The sequence below is a fragment of the Oenanthe melanoleuca genome, chromosome 4, assembly GCF_029582105.1.
Source record: "Oenanthe melanoleuca isolate GR-GAL-2019-014 chromosome 4, OMel1.0, whole genome shotgun sequence".
Classification (NCBI taxonomy): Eukaryota; Metazoa; Chordata; class Aves; order Passeriformes; family Muscicapidae; genus Oenanthe; species Oenanthe melanoleuca.
The window spans coordinates 60,194,132-60,211,998 of NC_079337.1; the positions used below are offsets into that span (position 1 = coordinate 60,194,132).

The 17,867-nt window shown below is 44.2% G+C and overlaps 1 protein-coding gene across 1 annotated transcript; it reads right to left on the reverse strand.

Moving 5' to 3' along the window:
• Positions 1-2,121: 2,121 nt before the first annotated feature.
• On the reverse strand, positions 2,122-4,347 carry ADRA2C (adrenoceptor alpha 2C). The gene has a single exon (XM_056490613.1). The coding sequence runs from the start codon at positions 4,247-4,249 to the stop codon at positions 2,915-2,917; it is 1,335 nt and encodes a 444-aa protein (XP_056346588.1). The 5' UTR covers positions 4,250-4,347; the 3' UTR covers positions 2,122-2,914.
• Positions 4,348-17,867: the final 13,520 nt, after the last annotated feature.

Below are 17,867 nucleotides of genomic sequence, written 5' to 3' on the forward strand. Positions count from 1 at the left end.
AGAATCATTATTTCTTTAATGTTTATAATGACCACAGAATATTTTTACTGCGAAGAACTTACTTTTAAGGCACATCAGTCATTCCATGTATATTTTATGTCCACTAAAATCTGACCGGCAATTAAGTTTTGTTTCCATAGACTACTTGAATTCTACGAGATTAAAAAAAAAAAAAAAAAAAAAAAAAAAAAAAAAAAAAAAAAAAGAAAAAAGGAGGGGAAAAGCAGTGCCCCAGTGGAAGCAGTGTGAGCCTGAGGCTGGGAAAGCCCTCCAAGGGAGCAGCAAGTGGCAGGAGCAGGCTTGGCAGGAGCGGTGCCTCTAATGAAGCCGCCCAGGAGCTCCGAGGTAGCAGCCAGGTACCATATGTTGCTTTGGTTGCTCTGATGATTATATTGTTTCTTCGGAGTAAACAAACCTGAACTTTATAGCTACATTGTTACCTACAAATAATACAAGCTTGTTTCAGCTCTTCTCGGTGTAACTTTAATTAGAAGCTCAATTTTGCACCGGAGAAATGGCTTGTAGTTTCCTCCTCCCAGCTGCTATTTTTGTCTCTCCTTTATCTGTCTCAGGTATGCATTTGTACCAAACCATTTGTTATTTAAACAAAGCTCAAATCTTTTCACACTTTGAGCCTTATTTCAGGAAAGCATCCAATAAGATACAGATTTAGGACTTTGAAAATATCTCATTTGTTTACTCAGTAAAACTTCTAATGCATTTTGTGCAATCATCTAATCCCTGCTTCAGCAGAAGTCCCACTTGAATTTGAGTTAAACTGCCTATTGAAGGAACAAGCAGAACCTCAGCCACTGACAGTCTCCTTTTCCAGAGTTAAGTGAACCAAATGCTTATTATGAAAACTGATGAAACAAAGTGACTGATCTATCCTTTTTCCTCATGCTACAGAGATTTCAAGAGAAGAGGCTACAGACACCTTCCAGACAGAGCAGAGGGAGTAAGGAAGGGGATAGCAGATGATTCTTCAGTATAGATACAGTTCAGCTGTTTTAAGAAGCCTGTTATATGTGATTAGATTTCACTCTTTTCTTTGTTTCCCAAGAACTGTTTGCTGAGGAAAGGTACGCTTGAGGCAGATGCCAAATCCTGCTGCCTATGGAAGGAGTGATAAACATAGAAAGGAGCAGCATTTTCTCCACAAACAGAACACACACCTTGCAGCACCACAGCTGAAGGAGGGATGTAAATGAGCTCACTCTTGCACTTGGAATGCGTTCAGTGATGAATGTACAGACACCAGTCCCTGTCTCTCATTTTCGTCATTGCAGTTTATGACATTTTATAAACCCATGGGAAATATGGTTTGCTTTAATAACTTTCCAAAGTATTCTCCCCTCTTCTATCCCTCCTCCCAAGAAAATCCTCTAAAATCATAAGCTAGAAATGCAAACAGAAGGGAAAGCAAGCAACATTAACACTAAAGATTTGGAACAGCTGCACCTCCTATTGAGATTTGTTCACATACACCACTGACAGTCTGCAATGTATGTTTCTCATGAAAAAATAAACATAAAGGATTTAATTGCTCTAAGACTGTAAATATGAAGGATTTAAAGACCTTAGTAGTGGGGTGATTGCTCTTTCTCTGAAAACTTGCATATCAGAATGCCTTCAACTGCCTGTCTGAGAATGAGAAGCACACATCCAGCCCTGAGATTAGCCTTTGAAGGGAGACTGAATAAAAGGGGGAGGAAAAGTTCCCCTGGGCACATAGAAGTGGAAACTTTTTTTTAAATTTAATTTTATCTCAAAAAATAGGGAGTTCACCAGAATTTTTTTTTTTTTTTTTTTTTTTTTTTCCACACTATCTGCTCTAGAAGAGCAAGGTCCTTAGGTCACTGCTCTGAGAAGGAAGGAGCAGGAATTTACTGCCTGGTGATCCAGCAGGAGGAAATGAGGTCATGGGGTATATGTGCTCTTTTTCATATTCCATGAAGAAATGCACGACTCCCAGGTTTGTCCCACTGGCTAATCAAAAACTATGGGAAAATAGGAAAAATATTTCCCATCCAGATTTATAGGCAAAGACCCCTCCAAAGGAAAGGAACACCCCATGCTTTGTTTGATTTCATCCCTTGTGCAAAATCATGATTCAGAAGGTTTTAACAGTACAAAGGTTTATTTAGAAAAGAGTTTGGATTGTTCTTTAGGGTTTTTTTGGCAAACATTAAAATCCTTTCATAACTCAAAACACTGTCAGTGCCTGGTACTTTGCACTCTCCTTTCCCACATAAACAGTAAAAGCCAATTTCTTACTGGGGCAAATCCACCATAGGCCCCAGCTGCCCTGTTTATAAGCACTCAAATCTCCACCACCACTTAACCCTTTCCTTTAGATGCCTTTTTTTGTTTTCCCACAAAATTCCAGAGCCCATGAAATCTCACTGCCTCCCAAACTCAGTGTCTCAGCCTTTCCTCTGCGGGCTCCCTGTGCCCTCTGTTGGGATTCAAAGACAATCACTCCCTCCCCCTTTACCCCTCCACATCCAGCACTGCTCCCCCAGCACCATGTCACCATTCTGCACCATGGTGAGTCCTGACACCATCCCTGCTCCCCACAGCACCATGTCACCATTCTGCACCATGGTGAGTGCCCTCAGCCTCCTGACACCATCCCTGCTCCCCACAGCACCATGTCACCATTCTGCACCATGGTGAGTCCTGACACCATCCCTGCTCCCCCAGCACCATGTCACCATTCTGCACCATGGTGAGTGCCCTCAGCCTCCTGACACCATCCCTGCTCCCCACAGCATCACCCTGCTGCCCGAGGGGCGAGCCCTCCTCCTGCTCCCTAAGCCCAAGCCCCGCGTTCTCTTCCCTCCCTTCTCTTCCAGCATTGAGCCTTCTCTTTTAACTCTACTCCTGCTCAAGGCAAATCCATCCCTCCAGCTCAATGCCGGAAGTTCTTCTTCTTCTTCTTAAAAAGAATGTGTTTAAAGGACCTGCGGAAGTCCTGGTTGAAGATGGTGTAGATGACTGGGTTGAGGGAGCTATTGCAATACCCAATCCAGAAGAAGAACTTGAAGAGAGTCTCGGGGACCTCACATGCCTCCCGGCAAATACCATAGAGGCTGTAGGTGAAGAAAAAAGGGAACCAGCAAACTACAAAGACCCCCATGACCACAGCCAGCACAAAAGTGAAGCGTTTCTCCCGGGCCTGGGCGACTTTCTTACGGCAGATGCTGCTACGCTTCCGGCGACGGCGGTACGAGAAGAACTGCATGGAGCGATTGCTCGCACGGGACAGGCGGCTGCTGGAGTGCTTGGAGGAGTACGAGTAGGAGAAGGACTGGCTCTTGCTTTTGCGGCGATGCTCCTCCCGGCTCCGCCTCCGCCTGCTCTCTGAGGTGCTGCTCTCCTCCAGCTCAATGTCCTCCAGCTCAGAGGCTTTGCGCCAGTGGTGCGCTGAATAATGTCCGTTCTCTCCCAGCTGCATCCTCAGGGATGTGCAGCCGCCAGCGGCGCGGCTCAAGCCGTTCTCAGTCTGGGAGGACCCCTCTGGCATCGTCCGCTTCTCAGAGAGGGTCCTGGTCCTTAGCTTGGCCACACGGTAGATGCGGATATAGACCAACACCATGATGAGGCAGGGGGCAAAGAAAGAGCCAATGCAAGAAGAAAGGATGTACCATGTCTCGTCATTGAGCTTGCACTGGGGAAAGACATCTCCTTCAGGGTCCCGGTACACGGAGATCAATGGCGGGAAGGAGATGATGGCTGAAATGAGCCACACGGTGAGGATGATGGCCTTGATCCGCCGCGGGGTCCGCTTGAGGTTGTACTCCACCGCTTGTGTGACTGACCAATACCTGTCGAGGCTGATGGCGCACAGGTGGACGATGGACGAGGTACAGAACAGCACGTCCAGCGCCAGGTAAATGTTGCACCAAGCCTTGCCGAAGTACCAGTAATTCATAAGCTCGTTGGCTAAGGAGAAAGGCATGACCAGGGTAGCCACCAGGATGTCCGCGCTGGCCAGGGACACCAGGAAGAGGTTCTGGGGGGCTCTCAGCGCCCGGCTGGTGAGCACGGCTATCACCACCAGCACGTTGCCCACGATGGTGAAGACGATGAGGAAGCCCACCACCGCCGCGAGGCTGGCCACGGCCGCCGGCGAGTAGGGGGAGGGCGGCTGCAGGAGGGCCGAGGAGGACGGCGAGGCGGGGGGCAGCGCCAGGGACTCGTTGGCGGAGCCCAGGCTCGTGTTCACCAACAGCAGCAGATCCATGGTGGGTGTGCGGGGCGCCGGCGTCCTAGAGAGCCCGGCGGAGCCCCCGCCCCGCCCCGCCGCCCCGCCGCCGCCGCCCCGCCGCCCTCATCGCGCCCCGCCGCCGGTCCCGGAGCCGCCCGCGTCCCCCCGCGCCGCCGCCGCTCCTCAGGGCACGGCCGGGCGGAGCGCCCCCGGCGCGGCGGGGAGCGCGGCGGCGCCGCCTCCGCCCGGCCCCCGGCGAGGGGGCAGCGGGGCACGGCCGGCCCCCGCCGCCCGCCCGGTCATGCCCGGCTGCGGGCAGCCCGCGGCTCCGGAGGAGTCCCCGGCGGGAGCTGGATCCTCGCAGGGCGCGGGGTGCGAGGCGGCGGCAGCGGCGGCATCAACTCCCATGGAGCGGCTCCGCGGCTCCGTCCCACTCCGGTCCGCGCTCCCAATCGCGGCGTGCCCCGCGCCGCGCGCATGCTCAGTGCCCGCAGGTGCGGCCGCCGCGCCCGCCCCGCGGAGCCGCCGGCGGGAGCAGGAGCGCCCCGAGCACCGAGCACCGAGCACCGAGCGCCCCGAACACCGAGCACCGAACACCGAGCGCCCCGAGCACCGAGCACCGAGCGCCCCGAACACCGAGCGCCCCGAACACCGAGCCCCGAGCGCCCCGAGCCCCGCGGCCGGACCGGGGACACTGCCGCGGGGGAGCCGGGACGAGCGGCGGGCGCGCTGCTGCGGCGCTCGCTGCCGCTCGGCGGCCGGACAGGTGTTCCTGCCGGGCGCGGTGCGGCTCGGCGGGGGCGCGGCGGCCGCCCCGGGGGTGGCAGGGCCCGGTGCCGTGGGGTGGCAGACCCGGTGCCGTGGGGTGGCAGGGCCCGGGGCGAGGAGCGGCTGTGCCCGTTGCGCTCCCGGAGTGCGGCTCCCCGCTGGTCGCTGCCTGCGGCGCCCGCCGTGCGCGCTGGGGGGCGCCCTTGGCCGGGCGGGACCGTCCGGCGGCTCCGGGGGATGGGATCGGGGAACGGGATCGGGGGATGGGATCGGGGGACGGGATCGGGGGATGGGATCGGGGAACGGGATCGGGGGATGGGATCGGGGAACGGGATCGGGGGATGGGATAGGGGAACGAGATCGGGGAACGGGATCGGGGGATGGGATCGGGGAACGGGATCGGGGGATGGGATCCGGGGATGGGATCGGGGAACGGGACCGGGGGATGGGATCGGGGAACGGGATCGGGGGATGGGATCGGGGAACGGGATCGGGGAATGGGATCGGGGGGACGGGATCGGGGGATGGGAACGGGATCGGTGCTCCTGAGCCCGGAGCTGCCTCCGCTGCTTCATCCCCATCACCCTGCCCAAGGGAGCGACCCGCAGCCAGTCCGAGCGCTGCCCGTGCCCTCTCCTGTGCCCGCCCGGGCCCCGAGGCGCGGTGACCCCAAGGGAGTTTCGAGCCTGGTGCGCGTTCACTTCTCGTGTCCCGGTCATATTCTTTATGGTGCGCACCTGCGCGTAGTGAAGGCACGTACACACAAGGCAGTGTCTCTTTCACTGTCGAATTTCTAAAATAATAAAATACTTGTTACGATCCGAAAGTTGTAACAGAGTAGCCCGGGCTTTAGGGAATTGTACGGGATGCTGTTCCCAGGCACCTTTGTGGCGCAAACAGCGCTGCCTCCGCTCTTCTCCGTCTCTCTGCTAACTTCGTGGATTGGACTATGAAAGCTTGGAAGTGAATGTGCTTAGCTCTAATAGGAAGGAAAAGTCCTCTGAATATTATGGTCCTATAGAATATCTGTACAGAATAGGATACTATTCTGTAAGCAATTTACTCTCTGAAGATTTTGTTTGTTTTTTGTTTGGGTTTTTGTTTTTTGTTTGGTTTTTTTTTTTTTTTTTTGTGGGTTTTTTTTTGTTTATTTGTTTGGGGGTTTTTTTTGGTTTTGTTTTTGTTTTGTTTGTTTGTTTGTTTGTTTTGTTTGTTTGTTTTTGGTTTTTTGTTTTTTTTTTGTTTTTTTGTTTTTTTCACCTGAAGAGTAATTTGCAAACATGTGACTGCATGTTAAAGAGAAAGGTCATGGTGTTGAAACTAAGTTCTGTCAGGTAACAAATTCTAATTAAAGTCTGAAATGCGGAAGCAGTAATCACATAAAGTGTAGTATATGGAACAAAATCAAACTGAAATCAGATGCCCTCTCAACAGACAGCAACTTGATAAAGAGGACTCTTTAGGAAAGCTTGCAAAGCCTCAAGAAGATTAAATGAGTGGAAGCTGGAGTTTTTAAAGTTCAAAGTGGAAGAAATTGTACGTTTTTGACATGAAACCTGAATAATCTCTGAAGCAGCTTTCTAATATTTGTGGTCAATTCCTCATATTTGGAGGTTTCGTAATGGTACCTAAGATCTGAGAGTGCAAGATGCAGGAACTTGAAGTCTAAGCTTTGATGTGACTGGGATTAGGGAGAAAGAATCTGTGATCTAACTGGTTCAATATGGGTTTAAAATTTAGTAAATACAAGCTACAAAATCACATGAACATTTGGGATTCAGGATCTGTCAAAAAAGGGAGATATAAAACCTCAAGATATTCAGTTAAATTACTAAGGCAATTGCAAAGTCATGAGCAAAGATATCTTGAAGTTATGTGAACTGGAACTCAAAATAAACTTTCAGCTAATGATTTGGAGATCCAGATAAGAAGAATTGGAGCTTTTCAAAACTTGGATCAGAATAAGTCAATACAGAAGTTTCATAACAAAAGGAATGACAAAAACAAATGTCTGAGCAATTATTTGGCATTTCTAATGACAAGATGCCAACTGAGATATAGGAAAAAAATAAACTGGGAGCAAAATATGCATGTGTTGTTGTGGTTTCTGGTTTCTTTAGCACTAAACTTGTGTTGTGCTGCTGAAACAATTCAGTGTATAACTCCACTGAAGCCAGGGAAATAACATTTGGGTTTTATGTGTAACTGATATCCAGTTTGCCTAAAGAGCCATATGCCACTCCAGCTCATGTATGTAGATGTGAATGAAGCATGGGCATAGACACAAGAAATCTCATAAAAATCTGCTGAGTCTGCTGAGAGGCAAAGGTAGGAGCAAGGTGAACAACAGTGAATAAATCTAGTGTAGTTGTGCTTTTGAATTTATTTATTTTTTCACAGAAATTTTGCAAATTATGTACACACATTACTGTCTTTTTTCCTTCCAAACCCCTGCACTTATTTTTACATTCTCACATCTGGCCTCCCTATAGTTAACAGCTCATAACCATTGGTCTTTATTTCAGCTTATGCCTGGTAGCTGTTAACACGCTCTCATTAAAAAAAAAGTGCAGTTTAGAGGCTGGATGAGGCACTTCTAGACATTAAACTGGACTTGGCTGAAATTGATACAAGCCCACTCTTCCTGAAGTAATTCAGGAGATATTGTGCCATACCCATCCATCTGTGCACTGTCACTGCTGCTCTGCTTCTCTCATCCAGCATCTAACTACAAACCTCCTATCACAGCAGGCTGAGGAGACTCCACAGGAGCAGAGCTACTTTTTATTGGTTTATGTCCCAAATTTTTTCATGGTTTTTACTTGGATTCTCAAGTTGTACTGACCTTTATTTCAGTTTGAGCTACCAGATCTCATTGGCAGAAGAGAGCCATGATCTGCACCTGAGTTTTAGTCTTGGGAAATCCTAAAGCTGTCCCTGGGAAACTGGCCAGTGCTGCCCTCAACTCAAGGCCAAATTCAGGGACAATTGCCAAAGGTGACATTAACCTAGCCACTTAAGTTGGTGGGAAGATTCTCCTAGGTCATTTAAGAGCATTTGACTTTAATAATTCTGTCACAATGGCACACTGTGCTTGCACACACATAGATTTAGGACACAGAGGTGTCACTGCTGGTTTGCACTTCCAAACATGTTTTGCCTCTTCTGTTTAAGATCTGTGGACCTGAAAGCTTGTTAATTTTTTCCTCTTTAGTGTATCAATGGGTTGGTAGAAAATACTGCCCCCTAAAAACCTCTCTCATTATATTTTATAACTTTAAGACATCACAATTTTAACCATGCTATGAAATGCTCTTCTGTGCACTTTTTATAAAATAATTCCTCCATCCACAGAAGTGTCATCATGTATAGGGGAAATATCTCAGCTTTCTCAATAAAGAGGATGGTATTTGGTTTTCAGTGGGAACTGGGTTCCTTACTTCCCCCTTGTGACTTTGAAAATGTGTCTCAGATAAACAAAGAGGTTTATAGAACATCCTGATTTGCTCAACATCTGGAATTGTTCTCTAATCTCTCAAACTAAGCTTTACATCAATAGACAAAATTTTACAGTCATATCAACCATACAAGAAACTGACTCCTGTCAAAACATTGTCCATATAGATACTTTCTGAGACAAAATCTGTGTTATAAATCTGCTCAAGATGCCATGAATAAATAGAACAAGTTAGCCAAAATCTCTGTGAGTAGTTGAAGAGATAACCTGTAGTACAAACAATGTGATGGAAAAATGGGCTAAGAGTTGTAGAATAAGTATACTGCCCTGGATTTTGAAAGAAATGAGTTAAATATAAAGAGAACAGAAGTTACTTTGGAGGGGAGTTGAGGGCATTCAAAACTTGATGTTACCAAGGGAAGGATTGTGAAATTCCGTGTTAAATGGATATTAACCTGTGCATTCCTGGAAGAAGTCAAGGTAAAATTCTAATTCACTTAAAAAGTGTTACTAAACACTTGAAGTAGCTATTGTGCTTGAGCTAAAATGGAATGAAGAAGGTTATTGGTTCAGCTCCCTATGCAATTTTTCTTCTGCCATAGGTTTATAACTCTTTTTCATGCTCCCAGTGAGCATTGTCACTGTGCTGGTGAGACCATAAAACAGAAGTCTGACTATGTGAGTCAGCCATATCCTGTCTGGCTGGTTTCTGTTCTGTTTCTCAGAACAGGATCTCACCAACCATGAGTGTGGGTTCAGCCCTTTGGAGCCAAACCTGGGGCTTCCACAGAGGTTTTGGTTTGATTCTCCTGTTATTGAAGAATAATGAAAAATAGATCTGTGTCCCTTCTCTTCCTTAATTCAATTTGTACTGTTTCCATTATCTGTACTCATTTTAAGGCTTCTTCATCTCTAATTTATTAAGTCAATACTTTAAATAGTGTTCACAGACACCTGTTCTGATAACTGTGCCATTTTCACAGGATGAGTGCATTATTTTTCTAGGACTCAGCACTGTATTTGAGGACTCTTGCACTTGCTTTCAGTGGGTTTTTTAATTATGAAGTCCTTCTGCACAGTAATATGTATGGGAAATAATTTGTTGTTTTTAACTTCTATAAAGAACGCATTTATTTTGAGTTATGAATGGTGTTATGCAAGTTTGTTAAAGCTTCAGCTCTTCAGTAGAGAGAATTCTGTGTAGAAAATTTATCATCTGTGGCATTGCCTATCTCCAGTTTCTCATTTGTTGGGCCTGTTTGGCATGACTGTAAGACAGACAGCCCTTCATGAGTGTAAGACAGACAGCCCTTTCACCACGAGACATCATTTGGCTGCAAACCCTTCCATCTCCTCTGTCTGCATTTGTACTGAAATAACCATTTCCACAGCAATGATCCAGTAACAGAAACCATTTCAAAGGAGGAATGAGGGTGGTGAGGGAGGGTGGGGAAGAAGAAGGTGCAGTCTTTGTCACCAAGTTTCATCCCCTCCCAGCTGCATCTGCTTCATGGCACATTCTTCATTCTTCCACAGAATCACCATCCAAGAGATTTCAAAGGTGCTTGCCATGGTACTCCATCATTAAATCAAGTCCCACAGAGTGCAGGGAAGAGGCATCTACCATCTTGTGCTCTGCTCTGTGTAGCTTGGCAGAAGGAAGGTCTTGTCTGCACAGGATCAATTAGAGCAAATGTTTGCCATGTTTCCTGTGTCTGGCTCGAGTGGCAACTTCCAAACAGCAGAGTTGACTGCACTGAAGACTTTCCATGGAAACAAGAGCAGGTTGTGTTCTTTCTGCTTTCCATTGAACCATAGGGATATCTCCAAATACCATGCAGTCCATTTAATTTCCTCGTGTGCTGCAGTGATTTGAATTGCATGTGTTAATTTAACTTGCTTCATCTTTCAGCAACTACTTTAAGCTCATGAAGATCTGGCTGCTACAAAACAGGCAACAAATTCTATCTCCTTTCATTGGAAAAATAAGGTGGGGTTTTTTTTGCAATGTTTGGGAGGTGCTCTGTCTGTCTTTAAAATAAGATGAGATTTATTTTTTCCAGACGCTGTTCCTCATTGCACTTTACTTGTATTTTTAAAGAGTTTGATAAAATGTTCTCATGTCTTCCTTCAGTGCTACTGTTTTTGCTTTCAGTGCCTATCAACAAAGTCTCCTTTATCTTTTTTCTTTTTATCTTCTTTTGATGATATTATACTGCTTTATCTTTCTTCATATATTTCCTTTTTTCTTTGTTTACTTTTCTGGCCTTAATGTATTCAGTAGGTTTAACCTATCTTGCCTTTTTTTTTTCCTGTAACAGCATCCCATGTGACATTTCTTTTCCACTTTTCCTGGTTTCAATAAAAAATTATCTTTGCTGTATTAACATAAAATTTACAAATGGCTTCCCATTCTTTTTGCATAATGTCAGGTACAGTTTCTGCCATATCAGGAAGATTAATTGAATGTTACAATTGAAAGTCTTTCCTTATGTATTCATCCTTCATTTTAAAGCTATTAATATTTTTCTGATTTTTCATTTGCATTGTGTATAATTGATGTTTGTATGCACTCAGTGTCTGTAAATTTTATCATTTACAGAAGAGAGGTACATGATTTTTAGTAATGCTATCAGAGGAGATCCAGCACTTCTTACTTATTTAATTTTGAGGGGAAAGTGTCCTTCCAAAAAGGACTGTTCAATCAAAAAGACTTTTCACTACTGTCAAGTGAGCCTTGACAGTATCTGTACACAGTATCTGTATTTGTCAGTCAACATATCATTGATGTCACCTTGCTAGGAAGGACTAGTAAAAATATTACTCTTTTCCTTAACATATTAATTTGCTTCAGCTTGATGTTAAATGGTAGTACTTTTCACACTTGTCCTTAAAATATTGCCAAGAATGCTGATATTCTGTCTGTATTGTTCTTTTATGACTCAAGACTGTTTCTAGTCTCTGTAACAACTGTATAGCCCATAAAGGAGCCCCAAATTTGGAATGAGTTGGGAGCAGTGGCTTCTAGAATGTGTTACCTCCCTGTTCTTGCTTTATCTCTCAGTACACTTTGTGCAATCCACTGGAGAGCACAAACCAAAGAGATGCTCTGACATTTTACTGTCTGCTTTGGATGTGAATTCCACTGTTTAATTAAAATTATGCATCTCTCTCTGTGTTTTGATGAATGGGGCCTTATATTTAGAAATGGCAAATCAGTAAATATCAGTAAATAACTAAGATTCAGCAAAGTTTTTGAGTGAAAATGACTCATTAGAAGCATCTTACAAAGCAGAAAAAGTGTCATAAAATTAATTATTAACTTCTGTAACTCATTCTTACTCACGTTTGCCAGTAAGAAAGTTCAAGCAAGGAAGAAATGGAGAGAAGAAAGGAGAGAGACAGGAGGGGAAGGAGGGATGAAACCACTCTTTTTTCACAAAACATCTGGGGAGTATGGACTCATGTGCTGTGCTTTTTCTGATCTTACATTTTTTTCAACATCTCCAGTGTGTGGTAGTTTATACTCTGTGTTATCTAGGCTAATGGAAATCATCAAGGGTATTATGTCAAAAATTGCAGTGTACCTTTAGAAACAAATTATCTACTGAATAGTGATGAACTTAGGCTTTTCCAAAAAAGAACAGTTTGACTCAAAAAAAAAAAAAAAAAATGCACAGCAGGACTGGCAGCAATACTGTAGCCTGCTATTTTTCTGTCATGTAAAGTAAATGTTGATTTCAAGTTCATAGAAAGTTCAGGAGATTTAAAAGGTATAACTCATTGAAATCATTGTTTAGCAGCAGGAAGACCATAATCAATCAGAAACCTCTGGTAGCTGCTACCAGTCCTGCTAACTCAAGTTGCTGCAGCTCTTGGAAATGGAAGCCAGTTTAGCACATTAAAAGTGCTTTATTTGTGTTCTACTTTTGATAGATGTATAGGATTCAGGTAACTCTGCTATCAAATCTGTAAGCATGCTTGACCATGCAGGTAGTATCCTGTGAGGAAATACCAATGCATCATAGGAATATTACTTTATTCTTTTTTTCCTCTCTTGATCTGTAATTATTATGATCCCAGTCAGATGTTCTGATTCACATTGTTTATATTTAGCAATTCCAGCAGGTGCAAATCTTGGCTAAAATCCACCACAATTACTCTCAGCTTAGAAGTAAAGAGTTTACAAGTAAGGCCTTTCTAAAGCATCTGTGCAAACACATTTAATAATTTATAAAGCATTTGTTACTAATAATTACACATTTAACCATTTGCCTGTATTATCACTCTTTATCACTTATATAATTGAGAAATTAGCAATTTTGTTCTGGCACTTGGAGCACTTTTTTGGAACCTCTGACTGGGCAGAAGCAATTTGGATTCTCTTTCATCTCTGAAAATTTGAGTGAGACATGTAACATGACTTTACTGGTGTTAATTTTCATGATTTCATTAGAATGTGTTAAAGGGAATGGGTGGAGGGTTCAGAGCTCCCCCTATCAGTGAAGGTCCCATTATCTGGCATCAAAGAAACTGCTAATGACTGGTAGGTTGGAAAAGGGGAACTTTCCTCCTTGTTTAGAGCACTAACTTGTGCTTACAAGTGACCTCAGCATTAGCTCAATGAGTGAAAAATGCTAATAAAATATTGGAAATATCTAAGAAAGGACTTCATTTCTTTGAGAGTAAAGAGGGTAGTTTCTCATGTGCAGTCATGTAAAATTATTCTGTAAATCTATGACAAAGGCAGCTTCTTTTTTGTTGAACCCCTTTAAAATGTAATGCATTCTTCCTTTTGAGTGGCTAATTTCTGTTTTCAGTTGTTAGTCAGGGTGTCAAGGAGGCATTTGCAGCAAACTCAGTCTGACTGAGCATCCTCCACATAACTCATGTGAGCTGATAGTTTGGCTTCCACTGGAATCCAGTGGTTTTGGGCAAAAGGCTTTATCAGCCTGCCCTGCTCCCCTCCTGCAGAGCCCTCTCTGCTCTGGCTCCAGAGCCAGCCCCTGCAGCAGCACCTCACTCATGCTCTCTTCTAAACTCATGTCCTGTGCAGCTCCATGCAGAAAACAAGCCTGTAATTAAATTGTTCAGAATTTGAAGATCAGTGTGTTTGGCCATCCCTTCAGACCTAATTACTTGCCAAAACACACTGTGCACAGGGTGGGAATTAATATTAATTAGGAATGTTCTTGAGCTGCAGATTACAGCCGTTATAGGCAGAGGAAATTATTATGAGATTTATGCAACTCACATCTTTAAAAAAATGTAATTACAACAACAAAGCCCTGTCTCTCAGTACACATAAAGAGGCTTGATATAGGCATTTGTTCAAGGTTAATATTAGCCTAAATTAACAATGTTCAGCAGGATTCTTCCTGGTTTATACTGGAGCAAGTGACAGGAGAGAAAAGTCCTTTGTGTGCTCCACATAGTGACAAACTGGTCAAAAATGATGCCCGTGCTGGTTTCCTGCTGTCACCCTGGTGCATTCTGTGTCACCCTGGTACATTCTGCTGTCACCCTGGTGCATTCTGCAGTCACCCTGGTGCATTCTGCTGAACCCTGGTGCATTCTGTGTCACCCTGGTGCATTCTGCTGTCACCCTGGTGCATTCTCCTGAACCCTGGTGCATTCTGTGTCACCCTGGTTCATTCTGTGTCACCCTGGTGCATTCTGTGTCACCCTGGTGCATTCTGCTGACACCTTGGTGCATTCTGCTGAACCTTGGTGCATTCTGCTGTCACCCTGGTGCATTCTGCTGTCACCCTGGTGCATTCTCCTGAACCCTGGTGCATTCTGCTGCAACCCTGGTTCATTCTGTGTCACCCTGGTACATTCTGCTGTCACCCTGGTACATTCTGCTGTAACCCTGGTACATTCTGCTGTAACCCTGGTGCATTCTGTGTCACCCTGGTGCATTCTGCTGTCACCCTGGTTCATTCTGTGTCACCCTGGTGCATTCTGCTGTAACCCTGGTGCATTCTCCTGAACCCTGGTTCATTCTGTGTCACCCTGGTGCATTCTGCTGTCACCCTGGTGCATTCTGTGTCACCCTGGTGCATTCTGCTGTAACCCTGGTGCATTCTGTGTCACCCTGGTTCATTCTGTGTCACCCTGGTGCATTCTGCTGTAACCCTGGTGCATTCTGCTGTCACCCTGGTGCATTCTGTGTCACCCTGGTTCATTCTGCTGTCACCCTGGTGCATTCTCCTGAACCCTGGTGCATTCTGCTGTCACCCTGGTGCATTCTGCTGTCACCCTGGTGCATTCTCCTGAACCCTGGTGCATTCTGCTGTCACCCTGGTGCATTCTGCTGTAACCCTGGTGCATTCTGTGTCACCCTGGTTCATTCTGTGTCACCCTGGTGCATTCTGTGTCACCCTGGTGCATTCTGTGTCACCCTGCTGCATTCTGCTGTAACCCTGGTACATTCTGTGTCACCCTGGTGCATTCTGTGTCACCCTGGTGCATTCTGCTGTCACCCTGGTGCATTCTCCTGAACCCTGGTGCATTCTGCTGCAACTCTGGTTCATTCTGTGTCACCCTGGTGCATTCTGTGTCACCCTGGTACATTCTGCTGTAACCCTGGTGCATTCTGTGTCACCCTGGTTCATTCTGTGTCACCCTGGTGCATTCTGTGTCACCCTGGTACATTCTGCTGTAACCCTGGTACATTCTGTGTCACCCTGGTTCATTCTGTGTCACCCTGGTGCATTCTGCTGTAACCCTGGTGCATTCTGTGTCACCCTGGTGCATTCTGCTGTGCTGCCTGAGGTGCCTCTGCTGCTGCCCGGTTCCTGCTGCCCAAGGTGTGCACAGACACACCACATGTCCCTTCCAAGACAGGAGGCAAAGCAGTGCCTGGGGCCCTGCTCTATCTCAGATGAGCTGAAGAGTGTTCCTGGGTACTTTCCTGATGCCAAGGCAGCAGCAGAGCCCCCAGAACAGTGCTGAATGCTGGCAGACCCAGACTGTGTCTCTTTTTCTCTTAGAGGGTGAAGGTGGAAGCTTTTGCTCTCTGGGCAGAATTCATGAGTAACAAAGCAGCAAACATTACTCCTTAGTGTAATGCTGGAGATTGATGGTGGAGGGTGTATTGCAAAACCTAAATACTACTAGGTTTTGGTTGAATGTGAGACACACATTTTAAAAGACACAAGGAGAGCACTGAAGAGGCAGAAGAGTGGGAAAGTCAGCTGGTTGTAGTTCATTTTGTAATTTCCAGATGGGAACAGGGGTGTGCACTGGCTTGTCTGATGTTGGAGATCATCCCCTAATGCTTGCTGGTTACAACAGAAGGTTTTTTTAATTCAGGCTTTCCAGTTTCAGTCAGTAATTGCTAAGAATATTTAATGGTCCAGATGTATAAGAAAACAAAAAAGGCCTCTGCTGTGACTTCCTCTACACAATCCTGTGACCATTCCATTACTGATAAAATTTATATTGGATTGTTACCTTCTCTTTCAGCTTTGAGACTTGAAGAAACTACTTCAAGGGCAGAATATCAGATTGTGTGACTGAGAATGCACCATTGTAATAATATTAATGGCATTGGAGTCCCAATTGATTTTGGAAGCACATACAAAACAAATATAAATAATATATTGATTTGGGATGTGAAAAGCATCATTCACTGCACTTGAGGTTCTCAGCTCCTGGAAAAGAGGCAATGTGTTTTGCAATAGCAATGATTCATGTCATGTATTCATGTATTTGTGAATTGATTGCTGTTGAAATGAAGAACCCTTACCCATATTTTACATTCACTGCTAAAAGCAAGAGTCAGATTGCCATTTTTATTGCCATGTATCTTTTTATTTCCAACATATCTTTCTACTGCAGGTTTATTCCAATATTCTTGACATACTGCCTTAAAGTAGTGTATTTCAACTGCTTCTCATTGGTGACCAGTGAAGAAAGATCTATATCTACCATTAAAAGAAATAAAGAGAAATATTTTAGAGTAGTCATGACAAACCAGTTAAGTGTATTACTATGGATGGCTCAAGAGGCTGATAGTGAGTTTCAACTATGTCCCACTCTGTCATATTTCAAAAGGCACAAGGAAGACACTGAGTAAGAGACCAGTGAAAATTCAGCAGGGTCTACTTTGCTTTATTATTTCAATACCTTGAAGAGAATAGAATGGTATTCAAGTATCTTCAGTATTTGATCCTGACAACATAAGGTGATGCAAATACTTTTTTATGAGTTTTCAATACTCCTGGGTTTGAAAATATAAAGGTGTTTGGAGAATTCATCAAATAATAAAATCTGAAGTTTGAGGAGAATGAATATTGACCAACAAAGAAGGTATTTCTAATGTGAGTAAATATAATCAATGTTGCAGAGGAATCCTACACTCATCAATATGAATCTGTGAGTTATCAAAAAACAAAGAATCTCAGAATTGGTAATAGCTATAAATAAGCACAAATAAATTATTCCTGGAACTCTGGTGTTTCTTTGGGTAAAACCATAATCCTTTTTATGGATCTCCTGCATTCATATTAAAAAATGAAAGATAAAACGAGAACTCCTCTGAATTTATTGGAAAATAATTGGAAAATATTTTGAAGATAGAGAACAGCATACTTTATGAGCCATTTTCATTCAAAATGCCTCTTCTAGCAATGTTTAATTATTGACATTTTAATGTCCCCTGCAATCTATAGTAAATTCCTTGATAGCTGCATTTACTGAAAAAGATGTTTTAAGCTTGGAGTCACTAAAAGAAAAGATTTCTTTAAAATAATCTGGATAGTTTATTCCTTCAGGAGAAAGAAAAGCATGGCAGACAGGACAAGTACATGCAGATGTATTCATGAAATGTCTTTATAGAATGTTTGATAATAACAGAGATTTTCCTGCTGTAAAACTATGTATTTAACCTGGTCCTTACTGTCCAAATATCTTAATCAAAGGATGTGGTTGTGATTAATCCATATCTTTCAATATTGTGGAACTCAGCTGACTACAGTAAAAAATCTGGCACCAATGAACTGTAAAAAATCTGGCACCTTATTTTCTACTGCTGAGTTAAAATTTTGAATGTTGATTTTCTAAGATATTTTGAGACTTTTCAGCTGTTGTTTTCATCTTCAAATAGGACAAGACAAAGGGCTCACTTCAGTTGTCTAATCCTAGATATTTAGTGCCAGTGCTGATGCCAGAGCAAATCCTGCTTTACCTGCAGGTACTACACAAGCACTATGATCAGGGCTTTGTTGCCAAAATTTAGGCAAATAAATAAAGCCTCAAGTCCAAAATATATGATTTTTGGCATGCTCAAACACATTTGTTTTGGTTGCATAAAGAAATTTTATTTCAATTATTTCCTTCAAAGGGTTGTGGAAACATTTTTCTGCAGACCACAGTAGAGTTGTTGATTTTTTTATCAGGAATATTTGTCTAAATCTACTTACC